Below are 22,392 nucleotides of genomic sequence, written 5' to 3'. Positions count from 1 at the left end.
AGTCTTGGGTATGTCTTTATCAGCAGTGTGAAAACAGACTAACACAATGACTTATCAATTTCTACATACATAAAAACTATCATAACCAAATGGAAAATAACAAGCATTGCAGAGGATACGGAAGAACTGGAACCCTCACACATTGCTGGCAAAAAAATAAAAATGGTTCAGTCACTATGGAAAACAGTTTGGTGGTTTCATATAAAGCTAAACATAGAATTGCAATATGATCCAGTAATTCCTCTCCTATGTATCTGAAATAAATGAAAGCAGGAACTCAAACAAGTAGTGTACATGCACGTTCACAGCAATACAATTAACAGTAAACAAAACGTGCAAAAGTCCAAATGTTCATTAATATATGAATGGATAAACAAACAGATATATACATACAATGTAATATTATTCAACAATAAAAAGGAAGTACTGACACTTGCTACAATGCAAATGAAATGCAAAACCATGCTAAGTAAAAGATGCCAGACACAAAAAGGTCATGTATTGTTTGATTCCATTTATATAAAATACACAGAATAGGTGAATTCAGAGAGATTAAAAAAAAAAAAAACAGATTAGTCTTTGCCAGTGCCTGAGGTGGGGGGAGGAAGAACAGATTAATGGGTATGTTGATAAAATATTTCTAATCCAGATAGAGGCAGTGGTTGTATAATATTGTGAATGTACTAGAAGAAACTGAATTGTTCACTTTAAAATGGTCAATTTTGTAATATGTTACTTTCAACTCAACTTTTTTAAAAAGGGGGAAAATATTAGCTGAGGTGTTTCGTTGGATTACATTCATGAAATTTACAGGGTACTGAGAAATTTGACTTGCATTTCATACTGATTCTTCCAATACATGAACAGGTATATCCTTCAATTTGCATGTCTTTATTTTCTTCAAAGGTTATTTGTAGTTTTCACTGCAATGTTCTCGCACACCTTTTCTTAAATTTTTGATATTTTATACTAAGTATTTGTGTGATTTTAATTAACTTTCTTTTGAATTGACACATAATTATACATATTTTTGGGGGTACAGTGTGATGTTCTGATACATCTATATATTGTGTAGTAATCAAATCAGGGTAATTAGCAAATCCATTACTTCAAACATTTATTATTTCTTTGGGGTGAGAACATTCAAAATTCCTCTTATAGCTATTTTGGTTTTGCTTTTTAATTTTTTATTACAATAGCTTTAGGAGTACCAGTGGTTATTGGTTACATGGATGAACTGTGCAGTGGTGAAGTTTGGGCTTTTAATATAGAGGTCACCCAAATAGTGTACACTATACCCAATAGGTAATTTTTCATCTTCACTGCCCCTCCCACCCTACCCACTTCTGATGATATCATCTTATACCCAGAAAACCCTAAAGGCTCCTCCAAAACAATCTTGTATTTGATAAATGAATTTAGTAAAGTCTCAGGTTACAAAATAGAGTACACAAATTCTACTATGCACCACCAACAACCAAGCTGAGAATCAAATCAGGAACTCAATCCCTTTTATAATAGCTACAAAAATAAAACAAAATACCTAGGAATATACTTAACAAAGAGGTGAACAAGGAGAACTACAAAATGCTGATGAAGGAAATCATAGATGACACAAACAAATGGAAAAGCATTCCATGCTCATGGATTGGAAGCATTAATATCATGAAAATAACCATACTGTGTCCAAAGCAATTCTAGTTATTTTGAAATATACAACATTATTGTGACCATAGTCACTCCACTGTGTAATAGGACACCATAACTTCTTCCTCTTGACTGTAAATTTGTCCACATGGAGCAGTCACCTCCCCTCTACCTTTCTTATCTCCCAGTAACTGTTATTATACTCACTAAGTCTAGGAGATCAAATTCTCTAGACTCTACACATGAGTGAATTTGTGCAGTAATCATCTCTATTTTTTGATATTGTTGAAAACGATACATTTTACATTTTTATTTTTTGTTTATAATATACAGAAATAACATTAAATTTATATATTGACCTTGTATCTAGCATTACGTTCATAAATTTTTATCCAAATTACATTTATAAACAAAGGCAAAATGCTGGAGATGGGCCTTTAATGAAATAAGGAAATACAGTAACATTCATAGTTTCCCTCTGAAGTGTTTTATCTGCTTTTCAGATTTTCAGTGAAATAATGAAAACATAATCCTACAAAGTCTTAAACCTGATAACAGATAATATGTAAATTAAATTAGGCAGAATGTGAACACCATATTAAGTGTTCTGTATACTTTTGAAACATATTTTTCTTTAATAATTCTAACGCTCAATATAATTTCTAAAGTTTTCACTTAAGTAATATTTATTGACAGCAAACTTAGTGCTACCAATTAATGTTAAATATCAAAGATAAACTAGTAAAAATGTAGACAATATTTGTGAATATTCACTTTATATGTTTTTCACCATTCAAATTTTATTCCTTCTCTCTGGTAAAGGATTACAATTGGAGGCTTACAATTAGAGATTTCAAATCTTAAAGAGCTATTCAAAACCATCATATAAATACTATTTTGTAAGAAAGAAGTCATTGTTGGAATGACATAAATTGTATATCTAGATAGGCATATTATATGGGGGCTATGTGATAATATTTAATGACATTAGGTCATAATAGTGTCTGTTGTCAAATGTACAATATTACATTAGAATATTCAACCTAATAGTCTAAAGCCAGACTATTAAGTTCCTTGTACTCGGGTTGAACAATTCTATTTGTATTGAGTTAATCTTTTCAAAATGCTAGTTTGCTTACTACTCTCCAATAAATTTACACTGAAATTGGGATAATAATGACATGCCTTAGCATCAATTACAAGGTTCTTTTATCTGTTTTTCCTTGATACCCTTCTTCCTCTCTCATTGTGCCACCCTCTTGCTCGCTCGCTCTCTCTCTCTCTCTCTCCCCGCTTTCCAGTCATATAGGCCTCCATTTATGTCTTTTAATGTGCCTTGCTAATTAATTCTGTTCTCACTAGGACTTATGGTCATCCCAACAATTAGTATAATGCTTATCAACAGAAAGAATAAAAAGTAACTATAATATGTTGGCTGTACATATTTATTTAGTATAAATACTATAATATTTATAATGAATAAGGGAATTTCTTAGAGTATTTTCACTGGTAACCATAAAGAAATCACTTCTAATGTACATCAGAAAGCATCACATTTAAGGTGAGCATACAATGCTTAATTAATAATGTTATTAAATAAAACTCTCTAAATCAACAATGCAAATTTCATTTTATCTTTCCAAATGTGGCCTGTAGGATGCATAAACATTCAAAGGAAAAAATTATATATACTATGTATATACACATACAAATCCTAATTCCATGCTTTTAATTGAAAGACTTCTTTAATCTCATTGAAATATTTTTGTATACATTGTTAATTATGAGGAAGAAGACGACTAAATTAAGGATTGTATTTATTAGCAAAACACGTTTTGCTTAGCTAAAATAAAATCATTTTAAGAATTTATTTTGCTAACTATGGTACATTAATTCAAAATACTAATTGCATGGAATACAGATTACAAAAGCCTATTTAACATTTAACACCGACCCATAGTTTTTGAAAGCTTCACTGGTTAGTATAAATTCTCTAAAATTTGCAGTCCATCTATCAATCATAAAAATCCATATGTTCTATTTTTTATCTTCATTTTAATAACACGGTGCAGGATTAAGAACCATCTGGGGTTAATAATTCCCATATGTGATTGAGATCATCAACTGTTCTAAACCAGTCATTAATCATTTGAAATTACATCATTAAATCTTGATAGGTATTACTTAAACGGCTGATAGGCTATTTTGTAGTTTTTTTATTTTGTAGGTAAATATCTTGCCATTCCACCTTTAAACTTCTATTATAGTGAAAGAATAGATAATGAGAAATGGATTGTCTAAAATACAAAAATGAGAGCAAATGCATAAACTTTCTACCTGTACTTAAGAACAACGATGAGTAAGAACACAGTTCAATTTTCACAGCCATTTAGTTTTTTTCCCACACTGATTCTGCTGAAAGTTGGTATCAAATTATTCCAGCTCCAATTAGAGTTGCAAAGTACAGCTTTTAACACATATCTTACTTAAAATAATCTGTTCGCTGTATATCTACTTAGCTATCCAGCCACCTTTTACTGAGCAGCCCTCATACAGCACTCACTATGCCATCTACCTGACCCAGAGACACAGCACCCAGTCAATTACTCCAAGAGTTCACAATCTGGCAAAAGATAGACATTTAAATATTGTGAGATAAATGCTATGATATCCACTGAGTTTCAGGTGACCCCAGAAAAGGAGTTGTCTAATTCAACCTTTGGCAATATAATTTTCTGGATAGAAAAGACAGAAAATTTCTGTCCTAAGAGACCAATAGGAAAAAGTCAGAGAGAGAAAGTGGGGTTTGGAATGAAGAGAGACAAAAGGGAACGTTCCAGATAGGTAACAGCACGGTCCTATATCCAGAAACAAGGGAAAGCAAGTTGCATGGAAGAAACTACCAAAAAGGCGCTTTTCAAAAAGGCTGGAAGGTGGAGGTCGCTGAAGGTCAGGGAATGTTAAAGACGAAGATCAGAAGAGGCAGCTGTTGGCCACAAGTTAGGAGAAGGAGAGGAGGAGTTTAGCAGAGAAGGGATATGAACATAAATAGAGCTTCAGTTTAGAAAATCAGTTCTGGCAACAGGATGAGAGGTGGACTGGAAAGGTTGAAGGAAGGGGCTGGAGAAAGGCTCAAAGCACATAAACAATCTAGGATGCAACTATGGTAATTTGGAGAGGAAATGATGAACAGTCAAACTGATGACTGACTGACAGATGAAGCTGATGATAAAGAGCTTTTGGAGGTTCAATCAATAGGACTTCGTAGTTGCCTGTAGAAGAGAAGAGTAAATTTATCACTTAAAATAGCAAATAGTTAAATTTATAAAAATGTCTAGGCCAGGCGTGGGGGTGCTTGGAGGATCACTTGAGCCCAGGAGTTTGAGACCAGTATATACAACATAACAAGGCCCCCCCATATTTACAAAAGAAAATTGAAAATATGGTCTAATACGTTATATATGGTAAAGTATTTTATTAATAATATCATAGGGTTTCCTAAGACAATTTAGTATTTGCATGTGCTTGCTCTGGATTTAGATACAGATTATTTTATTTATAAATAAAATAGTTTATAAATATTTTAATGACTAAGTAAAACAATTAGAACTTGCTGATAAAATCAGAATCTTAGTTTATATTTTATAATACAGGAATTTATTTTAAAAGAAATAAACAGAAACTTCTCTTGGAAGTAAAGACTGAAGTTAATGCTTTGTAAGTAACAACGTAAAAAATATAGAGAATTAATAAAAGACTGTATTATGTAAGTCATGAAGATTTGGCTTAATGAAGCCCATACCTTTTAAAAATGTGTGTGTGTATATTATATATCTACATATTTTTACAGAAAGACATCATAATGGCTATACATTAAAGAACGGTGGGGATACTGAAAATGAATTCCATATATACTTATTTTTTAGCTGCCCAGAGAATGTAAGGGTGATTACATATTCATGAACATCAATAAATACTTCACATCTGATTTACTAAATCAGTGTTATCTGCTTTTTGGTTACTTTTCTTCCTCACCATAGAATTAATTTCATCATTCTCCGAAACATGTTCTTTCAACTAGTGAAAAATAAGGCAGCAATCCATTTTCTTTTGCAGAGGTTGCTACACGGGAAGGAATATTCTGAGATAGTAGAGGAAGGAGTGACACAAATCATAGTTGCTCAAGTATTAAATATTTAAAAATTTATGGACTCGATAATATATAAACTACACATATTCCTTCACCTATTTCTCTGCACTACCTGATGCAGGGGAGGTTATTTACCCATGCATGAGCTGATAAAAGAAAGCCAACGGCTCTGGATGATTCATGTGCCTGAGTTCTCCTCAAGGAAATTCTACCTTCCATGGTCTTTCATGTTTTCTGTGCCGTCTCAAAATGGTGCTGGTGTTTCACTGTCTTTATTATTATTAGTGCAATCTATACAATCTGGCAGCCCAAATAAAAGGAATTTAAGAAAAACTAAGAGTTAGATCTGAAGATTCAGCAGAAACTGTTGTTACTAGAGGTGTCAACTAATCTAATCTTTCCTTTCCTCATGGCTCTTTCTTTGCATCTTCTATGTTCTCCTGCAACTACTGGATGGCCTCCCTTTAGCTCCTGGATTTTTTCCTGCTCTCCTATAACTGCTACTTGCACACGACTTCAGTTCATCGCAGCTTCCCTACTCTAACCCTTCTGCATGTATCTTTCAATGTATCTTTGTAGCAGATGTTTCTCCTGAACCCTTAACACAGATATCCTAAATTCCTAAAAGAGGAGTCTGATTGGTTTAGTCCTTTATGGAAATCCCCTGAAAAGGTGACAGGAGGTGGTTAGTCAATGAACTAGTTGTCTGATTCTGTGTTCATTTTTTCTCAATAACATATGGGTGAGGAAGTAGGGCACTGCATCACTAACTGTAACTGGTATCCTTCAGTAAGCCCCTTGGCTGGACGATTTACTTTAGAAGACATTTTTAGAATGACAAGCACTCTATCATTTCAAATGTGCTTATTTCTATAAGTTTTTTTTGGACTGGACTACTCCATATTTTACACTTAATTAGCCTACAGTCAGTAACGGACATGTATTAAAGACGTAATTATTGAGGCACATAAATGAAAATAATATCTTCAAAAGAGACACACTAAAGGAATATTTCTTTAGTTCCTTTCTAAGATAATAAAATGTAAAAACAATCTAAAACATGCACCAAATATTCCTATGTTTTTAACTAAACATCTGTGATTAAGCACCCTTAGTTTAATTATTAATTAAGCCTCAAAGATAAATTCATCTTTACAGTGCTTTTCGATAACTATGTATCCTTTTAAACAAAATCTGTCTTTCTAACATCACTGTAACTAGATTAAGTCTGCAGCTGATCAGCCTTAGAGGGTTCTTTTACACCGTACATTACAGTCATCAGTGTTGAAAATCAATTCGTGATTATAGGTACACTGTAATGGCGAAAGTCTTGGCTCTGGGATTGACATGACCCCAGTTTTAATACCACCACCTTTGATCATCACAACCTTGGGTAGGTCTTGAAATTTTTCTCAGGTCCATTTTTTTCATATATAATGTGGTAATAAAAATATTTACTTCATATAAATATTACTAAGATCACAAAAAGTATGTAAAATGCTGAAATACTGAATTGCAGTTCTTTTATAGACTCATGACACATTAATAATCTGAATATTATGGGGCAGAAATTTACACAGTTACTCCTATGAAGTCAAGACATATAGAATTAAAGGCATAAAATCTTTATTTATTATTCAGATAGAATGCACTTAAATAAAGCCAACTGCTACTGATAGTGATTTATATGAAGAGAAAGTGAAAATTTCAGGACTGTTCATTGTAAGAAAACAGAAGGCTAAGTAAAATTAAGTAGAATCATAGTTTGTAAAACTGCTTAAGCAAACGTTGTAGCCCATTATATATAATGTCTGTGACAGCTGAAAATGTATTATTTTGCCTGGTACAGCATATAAGTGGTTTAGAAGTAGTATCTCCCTTATACCGAGTAAAAAGCTGAACAAACTGAAAAACCAACAACCCCACTTAGATCAGCAGGTGAAACACTGCCCTAGAATTGGAGACATGGCACATGGATGAATGGATACAGATATATATATATTTTTTGACATGGAGTCTTGTTCTGTCTTGCAGGCTGGAGTGCAGGGGCACAATCTCGGCTCACTGCAACCTCCAACTTTTGGATTCAAGCAATTCTCTTGCCCCAGACTCCTGAGTAGCTGGGATTACAGGTGCCTGCCACCATGCCCAGCTAATTTTTGTATTTTGAGTAAAGACGGGGTTTCAGAACCATGTTGGCCAGGCTCGTCTCGAACCCTTGACCTCAGGTGATCTGCCTGCCTCGGCCTGAGAATAATTTAAGGAAGCAGAAGCCCAACAGTTTATGTGTAATGAGACTATCAGATGGAAAAGTAAAAGAGAAAGGAGGAGAGTAATATTTAAAGCAATAATGACAAAGAAGTTCCTCCAAATTATTGCCAGACTCCAAACCACAGATTCGGGAAGCTCAAAGAACACTAATCAAGATTAATGCCAGAAAAACTATATCGACGTATACTTTATTCAAATTTCAAAAAAATATTCTCACATCAAAAAAAGAAATAGAAACCAAATATAAAGAAAAAACCTTGAAAGAAGCCAGAAGACCAATATACCTTAAGTATGGAGGAGCAAGGATAAGAATTACATACGCTTCCTTCTCAGAAACCACACAAGCAATAAGAGTAGAGTGAAACATTTAAAGCATTTAGAGATTTGTTAAAGCCCACCAACCTGGAATTCTATACCTTGTAAAATTTTCTCTCAAAAGTGAAGAAGATACAAAGACTTTCTCAAACAAAATTCAGAGAATGTGTTGCCAGCAGACCCATCTTGCAAGAACAAGAAATGTTAAAAGACATTCTTTGGAGAGAAGAAAAACAAAATACGTCAGAAACTTAACTCTACATCAAGAAAGGAAGGGCAGAGGAGAGAGCAACTTTGGAAGCTACCCTCCGTAAACACAGGAGGCTTCTATCCTACAATGCCATGTGTTCCTTTCTGCTTGTTCCAGAAGCCACAAGGAGATCTCCAGGCAATCATGAGCTCACCGGTGCTGACATATGCTTCAACAGGGACAAGGCCCTCAAAGGAATGGTCTCAAGAAACAAAGGCTGGTTTGCAGATTTTGTTCCTCCCACTGCAAATGAATATAAGAGAAAGTTTGGGTGCTTAACACGACCATCTTCAAATAGGCTCAGCTATCACATGAGATTTTGTGTAGAAGGCTGTTCATTTACAGGCTGCTCTTTTAAAATATTTGAGTTACCAAACCAAAGGAAAAAATGTAAGGACTATGTCTATCTATCTCTTCCACGAGAGTATTCAGGTTTACTTTTCTAGAGAAATGCTTTCAAGGAACATACTATATTGAATATGCAGGCCTTCAAATTATACCTCCTGGTTAATTCAATTCAGCATTTTTTAAGGGCCATTATCATGATGGAATCTCACATCTAGGGTCAATGAGTATTTCTATTATTACTGTCCAAACGTGCTTTGGCAACTCTCGCTTATGAAGCTAACTTAATTAAATGAGATGTATATTTTGATTATATATCAAGCAATATACTATTCACAGTTAAGATCATAACTACTGTCAGATCCTCAGAGGGTTCACATATTTTTGTAATGACTATGCCCATCACCACCTCCGGTACGTAGAACAGCATTTTTTTTCACAATGTGTGGTGAAAGATTAAATAAGTATAGATGTATATATTATTTATACTTACATGGAAAAATGACTCATTCTATATTTTCATCTTATTAAATAAAGGCACAAAAATATAATTGCTTGTGGTCAGAAAAAAATATTTGATACATGATAAAATGTGATTCTGGAAAAAGCAAAGAAACAGTCTACACATAAGTCTGTATTTTTCTTTTCTTTAAGATATTTAACGTTCTTGCTGTACTCCTAACAGTAACAATAATATTTATGTAATGTTTATTATAAACCATTGTTTTAACCTCTTTACATATATTACAAAATTTCATCCTTCTAATAATCTAATGATATGAGTACTATTTTCAAGCCCTTTCCCTTATGTGGATGGTAACATCTCACAGCTATAAAATGTCTTATAAACATGGATATTAAAGAAATGCATATTTATAGAATTAATTAACAAAACCTAATGCATTTCTTTGAAATATAGAACAATATAACTGAAATTAACATGATGGATGTTTAGAACATTGCCATATATGTTGTGAAGTTTCTAAGAAGAAAAATTATTTAAATATCAGCTTGAAAACAGTAACTGAAACAATCCATATTCACCAACAGAAGTTATCACCAAAATTAATATTTTTGGAATTTGAATATGTACATGGTAGTTTTGGATAATTTCAATGTATTGTAGGATAAATCAAAATATAATGCTGAAATCTTGTACTATTATGAATTATTTCTTACTATATGAAATATGTAAATTACATTATAAAAACAAATGATTTATTAGTAGATACTCTATTCTCTACCATAGTACATTCAATCTTTGATTTTCATTTTTGGAAAAATTATATTGAGAAATGATGGGCTCTGATTAATGGAATAAAGTATCTTTCTACAGAAGTTAATTGTAATCTATGCTTCTTTTATTATAAAAATCATTAGGTGTTAGGTTTACTTACAGCTTTTATTTACACATGAATGACATATCTTCTTATTTTCCTAACTGTGAAAGTTAATTTTATGTGTTAACATGGCTAGGCTAAAGATAATTGCTAAAACATTATTTCCAGGTGTGCGTGTGACAATGTTTCTGCAGGAGCTTAGTATTTGAATCAACAAACTAATTAAAGAATATCTGCCCTCCCTCACTAATGTAGCTTAGCCTCATCCAATGCATTGAAGTGGAGCTAGAATGAGAAGATGCAGAAAAGACAAATTTGCTCCCTATTCTTAAGCTGGGACATCTGTCTTCTCCTGCCTTTAGAGGTCAGAGCTCTTGGTTATGGGCCTTCAGACGTGGGAACTGACATCAGTACCCACTCCCCAGGCCTTTGCACCAGGAATAAATTACACCACCAACTTTCCTCGTTCTTCAGTTTGTAGATCATGGGACTTCATGTCCTCCATAATCATGTGAGCCAATTCCCAAAATAAATCCCAGTATCTCTCTCATTAGGTAGAAAAATAGATGTAGATATACAAAATAGATACAAATATATCTCCTGCTGGTTCTCTTTCTCCAAAGAACCGTGACTAATACACGAAGTATTTCAGGGTAAGTTTCCTAATACCAATTCGCTATGTCCAACAGATAAGATCACATCTCTTGTACTATGTTGCATTGCTCAAGCCCTAATGATCATCTAAGTCAGAGCACACAAAAATTATCTATAAGACATTCAAAACCGATATTCAGCATCAGAGAAACACAAAGTTTTCTAATCTCTAATTGTCATTAAAATAAAATGTGATGTAATATCCAACAGCACTTTTGTTCTCCTAACATTCAATTTTGTCTTGATGTTTAATTAATGGTGCTCCATTGTTGAAAAGTATATTTGATTTTGTATACTATAGTGGCTATATCTAAGTCTAATACTACTATGTAACAAAGATCTCATCCACCACATCCACATTAAACACAAGGTTTTAAAAGTTAATTTACTGATGCTGAGATATGAATTGTCCACCTCAACTTAGTGAAATCCTAAGTCTTGTAAATGTGGTTTAGCCTATGATACAGGTCCTGTTTCTCATTGTATACTTCCACCCCAGCCAAATGATTATTTTCACTGCATCCCTACATGCCAAATGATTTTCAACATTCCTAAAACTTGAGGCATACATGAAATAATTCTATGCCTTTGTACAAGACACTCCCTTCGCCTAGAAGTTGCCTTCTACCTTTTTTTCAAGCCTGTATGTGATTCCTTCACAGTTATTTTCAAAGAGCTGACATGCAACTTCTTATTCACAATTCTTCCCGACCAGAATTAATATCTCCTTTTATTATTTTTTTCACAAAACTTACTCAGAACAACCTGAAGACACATTCTTTGGCCTAATGATTCTGTATAATTATTGCTGTGCTTCAATAGTCCTTGAGGGTAGAAAAATCTGTCTTAAGCACAGTAACAGGGTATTTGGAATAGAAAAGCATAAAACAGAAGTTTGTTAAATTGAATTCAGGACAATGCTTAAAAGAAAACAAAGTATACTTTAAATGTTGACACAAATGAATTAATAAGGAAGTGTTTTAGAAAATTAACAATTCTCTTTTCATTTCTGTAAGCCTAAAACGGTATTTGTTCAGGCTATTCATCCTTTTTCCATAATTACTAACCAGGGATGTTCAATTTCTACTGAAATGACTATTTATTGGTGTGTTCACAGGCACACGCTGGAAGCCTAGTTCTGTAACTATATCAGCATAGAATAATGACTATTTTAAGTAAAAAAAAAAAATCTATGGAATCAATGAATACATTTCCTACATTTCATGTAGCACTTGAAAAAAATCTTCTTTATAGAAAGGGTTTTTTCAATTAAAAAGTTATTCCTAGGAAATACATTAGTTATAAAATACCAGATACACTTTATATCACATATTGCCAATTATATTGTCTACCTATCTTTTCCACTCATAACGTATTTGTAAAATCAACCAAATTAGTGTCTACGTAAAAATGTAATTGTTAAAATGGTCAATCAAATTAGCATGCCTCAGTGAACCTGAATGCCTGAAAAATTTATATGATTTCAATTAGATATAACTACAATTTTAATGTATGCATATGAATGATAGTTTACATGTTATAAACTGATTAATGATTCTGGTGGATTTTAAATACTGTAACCTGTATTGATGCCTCAATTATTTTCATTCTTGGCATTTTTAGTAGCCTCCTGAAAAAGTTCTTCATCCTTACCGATTAGTTGCTTATTTTAACCTATAAATAGCATTAAGTAAGGTTCCATTAGTACCAGTAATCTATCCTCTTCATTAAAAAAGGAAAAAAATTAATTGCATATTTTCTTTAAAACCTATTTATATCATCTATCCATTCCACTATTCATAAGATTTTAAACATCTGCTATCTAGACACACACACACACACACACACACACACCCCAAAGGTATTTTAGAAACGTTTCATTTATTTCTTAAAAGTGATAAACATGACCTGCTTAAGATACTCAACAATACTAATGTTTACTCACTTTAATGGATATAAGACAATGAAGATAAAAGAATAATCCTAGTTTCAGATACATATCTCAGAGTTTGATGAGAGCTCTAGTAGAATAAATGAAAATTTCAGAAAAATAAACTCACAGTATATAAAACTTATAAATCTAAAGAAGTAAATGGGCTGTTATAGCAAAAGAGGAAGATTTCACTTTTCATAGGATAGTTGAAAATACATGCTTATTTGTGAATAACTGTTGATGTAAAATGTCAAATTCAAACAGCAATATGTGAAAGACTTTAAGAGAATAAAACATTTGGATCAATTTCTCCTTTGAGATTTAAATTTGATGATATACTTGAAGAAGCAATGTAAAAATGTCAAGAACGCGATTAAGGAGAAAGCTACTATTTCTAAGGAAAAAAAGGAAAGCTAACCCAAGTGTATCTGAAACCATGTGACTGCCTTTATTATTGAATATTTTGTTTAACTAGACAAAAAACAAAGCAAATGCTGCAAAACCATCCTTTTATTTTAGTTTAATGTGAAAACAAGAAGCAGAAATATACCATAATGCAAAAATGATGCAAAATATATAAAAATACATAAAAAGTCAAGTACAACTGTAGCTAAAATCTTGGTCCATTAAAAATTATATTTTGCAAATTACACATCCTTATAAGCCTTTAAATACAACAACTTTCAGTTAACAATCACCTTGTATCTTCCTACCAAGTTCAAAAATACATACTTTAGTAGATTTGTATTTTGTAATAAAAATCAAATTTTTAACACTTGCACAATCCACTTATACTATGGTAGTCCAAAGTTTGCTTATGCACACTCACTGAGGGTATTAAATTTAACATATATATAAATGTATACATAGAAATTCATATTAAAGGAAAATACTTATATGGGAGATTCTAATGTTACTATGTATAATAAACATAGTATTAAAGAATAATTACTAATTTAGGAGAAAGGAAGGATCTTTATGCATCATTTCCATTGTTTACCAGTTCTAATTGTATTTTAATCTTTACTTTGTGATTTAAGTTATATGCCCAAATTCCTAAAAAGTAGACCCCAAAATTCACCATTCCATCAATTATTATGAGATCTTAAAAACCTAACAAAGATGGAGATTTTTCAAAGATATTTAAACTTACCCCATTTAATGGATATGTTTTCCATCCTAGCTCTCCCAGCACAGTTGTTGTATCAAGCAACACAACTGGAATTAAATTAAAAAAAAAATCATGAATTTCTCAACACAAAATACATTATTAGTTGTTTAAATCATTAATGTCAACTATGCTTACTATGTTCACTGAATTAAGTTAAATGAGATGTCTAACTTCAAAAATTATTTACATATTAATATAAAATATTAAGTAATGATAAAATTCATTAAGTGGTTAGAAATTAAAGTATGTATATTTTCGTTTAACAATGCTAAATGAAATGGCTGAATAGAATTAAGTCAATTTTAATAGATGTTTAAAATTGATAAAATAACTACCTTTGCATTTCCCCCCCCAAATATTCACATTGTACAGTCTTTTTAGACCACATTCAGGAAGAAAATCCTGTATTAAAGTAGACTTCTTTACTCTCTTTTTGTGATATTAAATGTCCTTATACATAATCAGCAAACTATTAAAAAAACTCATTTTGAAAAATCTTACTGTCTTTAAAAAAGCATTGACTACATTATTAAATATACTAGGTAGTTTACATATGGCCAAGGGATGAAAAAGCAAACAAAAACCATCCATCTCTTTTTCTGATCAAAAGCAATTCATAATATGGTCAAAAAGGCAGACATGTAAACATACAATAATATTTTCTGTCAAATTATAAAAGTGATGACCATATTAACACCCTAGCAATTACGTCAGTCTACAGTTGGGTTGGCAGGTCTGGGAGAACTTCGCAAAGGGGATCCAATTTGAACTTGTCTAGGATGAGGGGGTTTCAATCAGATATAAGATTTTTTTTCTTTTAGAATATTTTTTATAAACTAACTGTAAGATGACCAAATCAGTTCACTTTTGTAGGAGTGGAGACTCTTTGGGGCAAGTTAGATGATAGAAGCAATGCTGAAAGACAGATGGAAATCAACTAAGGAGGGCTTTTGTAGTGTTTCCAGCAGGTAAATGCAAATAGCTCATGTTTCAGCAGGTCTTTATTTTTAACTACTATCTCCCAAGCCTCCAGATGTCAGTAGGCCATGGACCTCACTCTGAGAAACAATGGTTTGGTTACTTCATCATTAATTTTGGTTCCTCATCTTGTTAAGGAAGTGGGATTTCTTTTTCCTTTAGAGACAGGTCTTGCTCTGTTGCCCAGGAGTTCAGTGGCACAATCATAGCTCACTGAAACTTTGAACTCCTAGACTTAAGGTGATCCTCCTGCCTCAGCCTTCTGAATAGCTGGGACTACAGGCATGCACTGCTGTGCCCAGCAATGCTTTCATTTGTTGTAGAGACAAGGTCTTACTCTGTTATGAAGACAGGTCTTGAACTCCTGGCCTCAAGTGATCCTCCCACTTCAGCTTCCCAAAGTACTAGGATTACAGGCATGAGCCAAGGTACCTGGCTGAGGGTTTCTCACTTACAGTTTTAAAAAATGCAATTGTGAGTATGTTATTTGGTATTTGCTATTTGGTGTCTACTCTAAGGATTCCAAGGCTTTACTTAGGTGAACCATTGTGATAAATTTTATTGATACCTTTTTAAATACGAAAGTATCCTTAAATTCCTGGGTTAAACTCTACTTACTAATTGCAGAATATTTCTTTAGTATTATTAAAATCTGTTCACTAAACATACATATGTAAAACTAAGCCATAATTTTTTAATTAATTTTTATTGTGAAAAATTTTTAAACACTTTTTGAAGTGGAGAAAAATAGTACAATGAACCCTCACATAACTCATCACTCAGGCTCAATAATTACCAATTTATGGCCAGTCTTGTTTCATCTATACATTTTTACTCACTCCCCCACTGCAAAATTTTATTTCAAGTAAATTTTAGGAATCATATAATTTCATCTAAAAAAATTCAACATGTATATCTAAAATACTATTTTAATATATCTATAATTAATTAATTCATTAATAGGAAAAGTAATTGCTTAATGTAATGAAATATCCAGTCAGTGTTCAATATTCCTTATTGTCTCAATTTATTTGAACAAGAAATCAAGATTTAAATAAGTACTAATAAGTTAGTTGGCATTTCTGTTCAAGTGCATTTTAATCTATAAATTTCCCAATTGTTTATCAAAAAAATTATTAAAATTTGTTTGGCTTACAACAAAGTACACCCACTTTCAGTGTACATTTCTGTAAATCATGACAAACTCATACACCCATGTAACCATGGCTACAGTCAAACTACAGAATATGTCTATTACCTTCCCAAAATTTCCTGTGGCCCTTTATAAGGAATCCCTTTCCTACCCCATCCTCTGGCAACCACTAATCTGATTTCTTTCTTTGTAGCTCTGCCTTTTCCACAATGTCGAATAAATGAAATCACATAACATGTAGCCTTTTGAGCATGCTTTCTTTCACTTAGCCTATACATTTGGGCCTGCATGTTTCAACTGCTCCTTTTTATTGCTGACACTATTCCACTGCATGGAATTCTCTAGTTGATGGACATGTGGGCTATTTCCAGTTAAAAACAGTATATATAAGGCCACTCTAAACTTTCCTATACAGATTTTTATATGAACCTGTTTTTCTTTCTCCAGGGTAAATAACTAGGAGTAGAATTACTGTTATTAAAAAAAAAAGTTTGTTTTTTAAATAAACTATCTATCTGGATTCCAAAACTGCAGTGAAATTTTACATTGAGAAGTAGGGAAATGTATGATTTTCCCGTTCCTGTACATACCAGGGCTTGGTTTTGTCCAGTTTCTTAAAGTCATTCTATCAGGTGTGCAACAGTATCTCATTATTGTTTTAATATGTACTTCACTTAATGGAGGTAAACATCAGTATTTCTTTTTTTTAAATTTAACCACCATGGCATGTTTGTAACTATGCAACAATCCTACAGGATGCAGGATGTGCACATGTACCACAGAGCCCAAAGTACAATAGAAAAAAAATAGACTTTATTGTTTAGAACAGTTTTAGACTTACAGAAAAATTGGAAGATTGTACAGTTTCCATCTACCCCATTCCTAGTTTCCTGTATTATTAACACCTCACATTAATAGGATACGTTTGTTACAATTAATGAACTAATATTGACACATCATGATTAACTAAAATTCACAATTTATTCAGATTTCCTTACCACTGCCTTTTTTTTTTTTCACCTGCTGCGATTTTTCTATTCTGAATTGTCATGTCTCCTTAGACTTCTCTTGGTGGTGACAGTTTCTTAGAACTGTATGCATTCTTAATTTACACAGAAGACACTGTTTTGTTTTTTCTTTCTTTTAATGCTTGGAAGTTTCATTCTAATTTTCTTATCAAAGATTTCTGCAGAGAATTCCCTTGTACAACCTACAAATCACAACATTCAAATCAAAGGGTTCATTGGAGCTAAGTATCTACAAATCTCAAATGCGTACTGAAATCTATCAACAGCTATTTCCTATTTATAAGTTTTATATGGGAATTATAACCAATAAGTTAATTCATTCATATAATTATTGTTTCCAAAACATATTGTCTGCTTTGTTCTCAGTATTCATAATTGTAAACTGTGAAGTATATTTACTTCAAAACAAACAAAGAAGGAAAATATGTATGTACCTATTACAGTGCAAATGCTTAGGAAAATGTGGTAGTTCTAGTAGCTTCCAGAAACAAGATTTACCTAACTGCTTTATATCTTTAAATTGAAATCATACCGCTAAAAAAATTCTTAAAAATAATAAGATTCCAAACTTGCATTTCAGACAGGTGAATGATACTTTAATATTAAAATAAAATTTAGAATTTTGGAGATATGTAGTACGTATTTTAATTTTATCATTCATTTCACATACAAAACCCCAAAAATTCAGATTTTTTTTAGGCACACTAATTACATTGAACCCAGCAAGGTGAGAGCTCCTCCTGCTGGCTTCAAACAAAAATTATCTAGTCCCTACCAGAATGCAAAAACACTGTAAACTCAGTAGGAAGAAAAAAACTACATCAGCATTAACATCAGTTTTAAAAAGCCAGTATTTTTCTATTTTTAATATAATAGCAATGTTTAAATAGTAAGATTAACATCTATTATTTATAGCATAATAAATGAGGAATTGGGTAAAACAAAAAATAAATAATAGGCTGGGGCCATCAAAATAAAGTTTTGAAAATACACGTTTTGTTTCGTAAGCAACATAGTGCGTAGAACATGTCTGTAAAACTGCATACAATTTTCCTATTAACTTATAGAAAAATTTTCCAGCATATTATATTTCTTTCCGAACATATCTTTTAGTTTATCAAAGTTGCCTTTATTCATGCTTTTGCAAATTATAAGAAAATTTCATGTTTTAAAAGAAAATATCAACTGATAAAAATTTAATAATACTGTATTAAATACATAAGCAATGATTACCTAGGAATAAAAAGCTCAATATTAATTTCTTGTCTTTAAATATTTTATCAATCTTTATGTCATTTTTAGTAAATCTAAAGGGTGTTAGTTTAAAAACAATTAGCATATTGATTTATAGTATATAATAGATCATCTATATTCAAATAGCACTGTAAGAAAAAGATGAGATTTTATTTGTATATCACTTTGAAAAATTAAATAAGAAAGAGATAAATTAAGCCACTAAGGAAGTCACTCTTCTTTTAAGATAATTTTGTTGTAAAAATTTAAGTCAATGTCATGTGAATTGAGTCCAAAGATTTATCAATATCTTTTAAAGTTCCGACAATCATAAATACATGTTTGAAAAATTTCTCTAACAAGCTTTATGAAAAAAAAAAAAGTAAGAGGTTTCTTCCTTTAGCATCCAGCACAGCAAGTTACTAGGTCAGTAACAACGCATCAGTAGAGATTTATGATGGTTCTATGTTCCACTAACTGTAAACCTCCCATAGTTCCAAAAAAAAACAAACAAAGGCAATACTTCTGACATCATGACGAGATACAGAGAATACTTCAAATTATAGATATATAAACAAACATGCACCTTTATACATTACATTTTAGAAGTAGTACATTTGAATGTAATACTGTTTAAATGCTTTAAACTGACATTTAGATTATCAAATTAACCCAGTTTTGACATCACTGTATATTTCTGAAAGATAAAAACCAAAAATTTTTATTTTCAGATATATATATATATATATATATATATATATATATAAGTATCTACCTTCACATAGAGTTAGAACCAATATTTAATTCTGAAAAAAAGTCTAACATAAATTGCTTTAAATAGACACTGAATTATGTTTACTCCTGGTATGGCCCTCCCTGGATTGGGAATATTTTAAGGTAAAATCTTCCAAAGAAAATCCTACTTACCTAAAAATAATGAAACTACTGTTATCTAGAACCCAAGATCAATATTTGTTCATTGTGTACACCTATAGCATTTTCTTTTGTTGTGGTTGTTCTTATTTTTTGTCATTTTTGCTTGTTTCCTTGTTTTTAACATAGAGGGCATTCATGATTAATTTCATCTATCCCTGCAGTTACATCCAAGACTGGAAATCCTATTTTGAAGTATAAGCTAATATGAGCATAATGAGGTTAGCTTTTCCAAATAGAAAATAAAATCAAGTCTAGAACTTTTAAACTTACACCTTTCAGTTTTCTAGTCTACTGGAGAATATCTTTTTCAGAAAACATTCAAATATCTGTCTCTGTCCCTTCTTAAAAATAGATGATGATTCTCTTGGTCATCTAAAATAAGCTATAAAAACCAAAAATGATTTTTTCTTCACTGTTACCTTAAATAGAAAAAAAGGGCAAAACACTCAAGCTATATAATATTCTACCTAATTAAATTACTTTCAGGATAAATCAAGTGAAGCAGTTTGTTCTTATTCAGAAGGCAATTTTTACTCTAGAGCAAGAACTATTACTGAAAACCTTACGCAAATAATGAATGGTTAATAGTTGATTAAAATGTAACTAGTAATGTTCATCTTGACTTTCATATCTTCTTATTTTACTCACTCCAAGAACCTCCAGATCCTCATCTTGTCTAACAGAGCTATATTTGCTTCAGGCTTATAATCATTCCTAAAACCTGCTATTACCAGCACTTACCACAGAGACCAAAGGATAACTCGGGTGTGGGTGTGATCTATCACAAGGTCACCAAACTACAGGTTCCCTCCTGGGCTCTGGAGCAAGGTCACTGAGACTTATTAATGACTTGCCTCAGAAGATGTGCTTTCCTATAAAATTGTTCTGTTATCTCTGTGGTTAAAAATGAGTAAAAGAAAATTTGGCATGTCCCTAATTAACAGCATTAGATCACTCCATTTTGACATTTTCAGCACTTTGTAAGTAAATTAGGTTACTTCGTTAGACATCTATATTATTTACATGTCTCAATTACTCACGGATTAAATAGGTAGAAAAGACTATTTGACTATAGTCTTAGATTTTCTAGTCTTATATTTAATAAATGTTGTGAGTCTCTCATCTCTAACAAAGAAGTGCCCCATTTAGCTCAAACCATTGAACATGTTCCCCATTGCTTACACAGCATCAAAGATGTGTCTTGCCTTTCTAGTTCTAACCTTTCTTACATTCTCACTTGTCTTTTATGGGCTTTGGACATTTTCCAATTTTTTGAAGAATATCATCAAACTTAAGGTCTGAAATATACTTAAATCATTGGTTTAACAGTCCTAATAAAATAGATTATAACTACTTATTTGAAAGTCCTGTCTACAATATAATGGCCATCTCAATGCAAAGTCATTTCTATAAAATGGAAGAAAGGTCTAAAAGAAACTACTGAAGTCATTACTAAAAAAAATGGCTTTATACTGAAAAGGAAAAAAAATAACATTTACTTAAGCCTGTGAAAAATAATTATGAGAATGAAAGTTTGTCTTTTTTCTTGCAAACGAAAAGATTTTCTTCCTGCAGTTTTGTTTATTCCCTTCACTACACTTACATGGACACAACGAAAACAGATGTTAACTTCCCTAACTCGGACGGAAGCAGTCAATAAATATTACCTGATTTTACATAATACATTTTGATGTTATTTCAACAAACATTTACTGAGTCTTTGTTATATTTAAGGCTCTCTATTGGACACTGTACGATGTAGCAAGTCTGTAAGTTACAATGCCTACCTTCAAGGTATAACACTTGTGTAGTTTATGACTTTTGTTAATAGGATTTTTGTGTCAACTCAGATGTCATAGTTTAATCAAACACATATATAGCAGATCAGATTAAAATGTCCTTATTTAGAAGGTGCTGACAATCATGACTACAGCTATTTAGTAGATTGTGTAGAATTAAATTGCCCTTTTAAAAGGGCAGATATCCCATATCACATCATTAAAATCACTATCAAAATTGTAATTGTACCACTTACCTCACTTTTTATACATGTGCCAAGGCCTAAATGCACCCCAGTGGTCAACAGAAAAGGAAATAATCTCCTACCTGTAGGATACTCTGCAAAACAATCCCAAACATAGGAAATGTCGGCTAAATTTGTCCAAAGAGATGTTGTTTTACATAGAGTGGGAGATGCTTTAAAAATGAAGTAAACCAGCCTAGGCAGCACACCAAGACTCTATCTCTGCAAATTACAAATTAAAAAATTAAAATTAGCCAGGTGCAGTTGTATATGCCTGTAGTCCCCGTTACTGAGATGAGAGGATTGCTTGAGCCCAGGAGTTCTAGGCTGCAGCAAGCCATGATCACACCATTATACTCCAGCCTGAGTGACAGAACAAGACTCTGTTAAAAAAAAAAATTAAACATTATCAGAAGTAAACACTTTTGTAATCTAACGTTTAGTCATCAGAAATAAGAAAGTGCCAAATTAAAATTTTAATTGTGCTGTCACAATTTTGAAACAAATACATATTCAACAACTTGAAAATGACAGAAATCTTTTGTCCATTGAAATTATAGCCAAATCAAGACACCAAAATTATAGTTATTATTTGAACATGTGTGTGAGTGCATGTGTTGGGGAGAGTTTGTGGGTATCTGTTGAAGAAAATGAATGAATGAATGAATGAATGAATGAATGAATGAATGGTGTAATCAGAAGGAAGCATGAGGAGGAAATGCATGTCTTAGAAAAGAACGTTCCTAATCAACTACTGAAAAAGCAGTACAGTATAGGCAAGAAGGCAGGTGCTGGGTAAAATTTAAATAGCCAACTTGGTTTGCGATGGAAAAAGTCAAAAGCTATTTACATATGATCTTTCTGAGAGGTGGTAGAGAGGCAAAGTGGTTTCTAGAAAATAATAAAATCAAAGTGGACATTTGTTTTGAGCACAGAATGGGTTGTGAGAAGACACACATTTCTCT

General features: G+C 32.1%; 1 protein-coding gene across 3 annotated transcripts in view; it reads right to left on the bottom strand.

Annotated features, from left to right (window-relative positions):
• Window positions 1–22,392, bottom strand: part of EPHA6 (EPH receptor A6) — a 980,105-nt gene that overhangs the window by 894,222 nt on the left and 63,491 nt on the right. For 2 of the 3 annotated variants that reach the window (XM_017546189.2, XM_037744876.1), the window contains exon 2: window positions 14,059–14,123. In XM_017546189.2, coding sequence (XP_017401678.1) covers window positions 14,059–14,123 — 65 coding nt within the window. Of the gene's footprint in view, window positions 1–14,058; window positions 14,126–22,392 lie in introns of those variants that run through there. The other variant, XM_017546191.2, reaches the window with a different exon arrangement.

The sequence above is a fragment of the Cebus imitator genome, unplaced genomic scaffold (genome assembly GCF_001604975.1).
Source record: "Cebus imitator isolate Cc_AM_T3 unplaced genomic scaffold, Cebus_imitator-1.0 Scaffold188, whole genome shotgun sequence".
Classification (NCBI taxonomy): Eukaryota; Metazoa; Chordata; class Mammalia; order Primates; family Cebidae; genus Cebus; species Cebus imitator.
The sequence above is the reverse complement of the archived record's forward strand: the minus strand, read 5'-3'. Positions and strand labels throughout refer to the sequence as shown.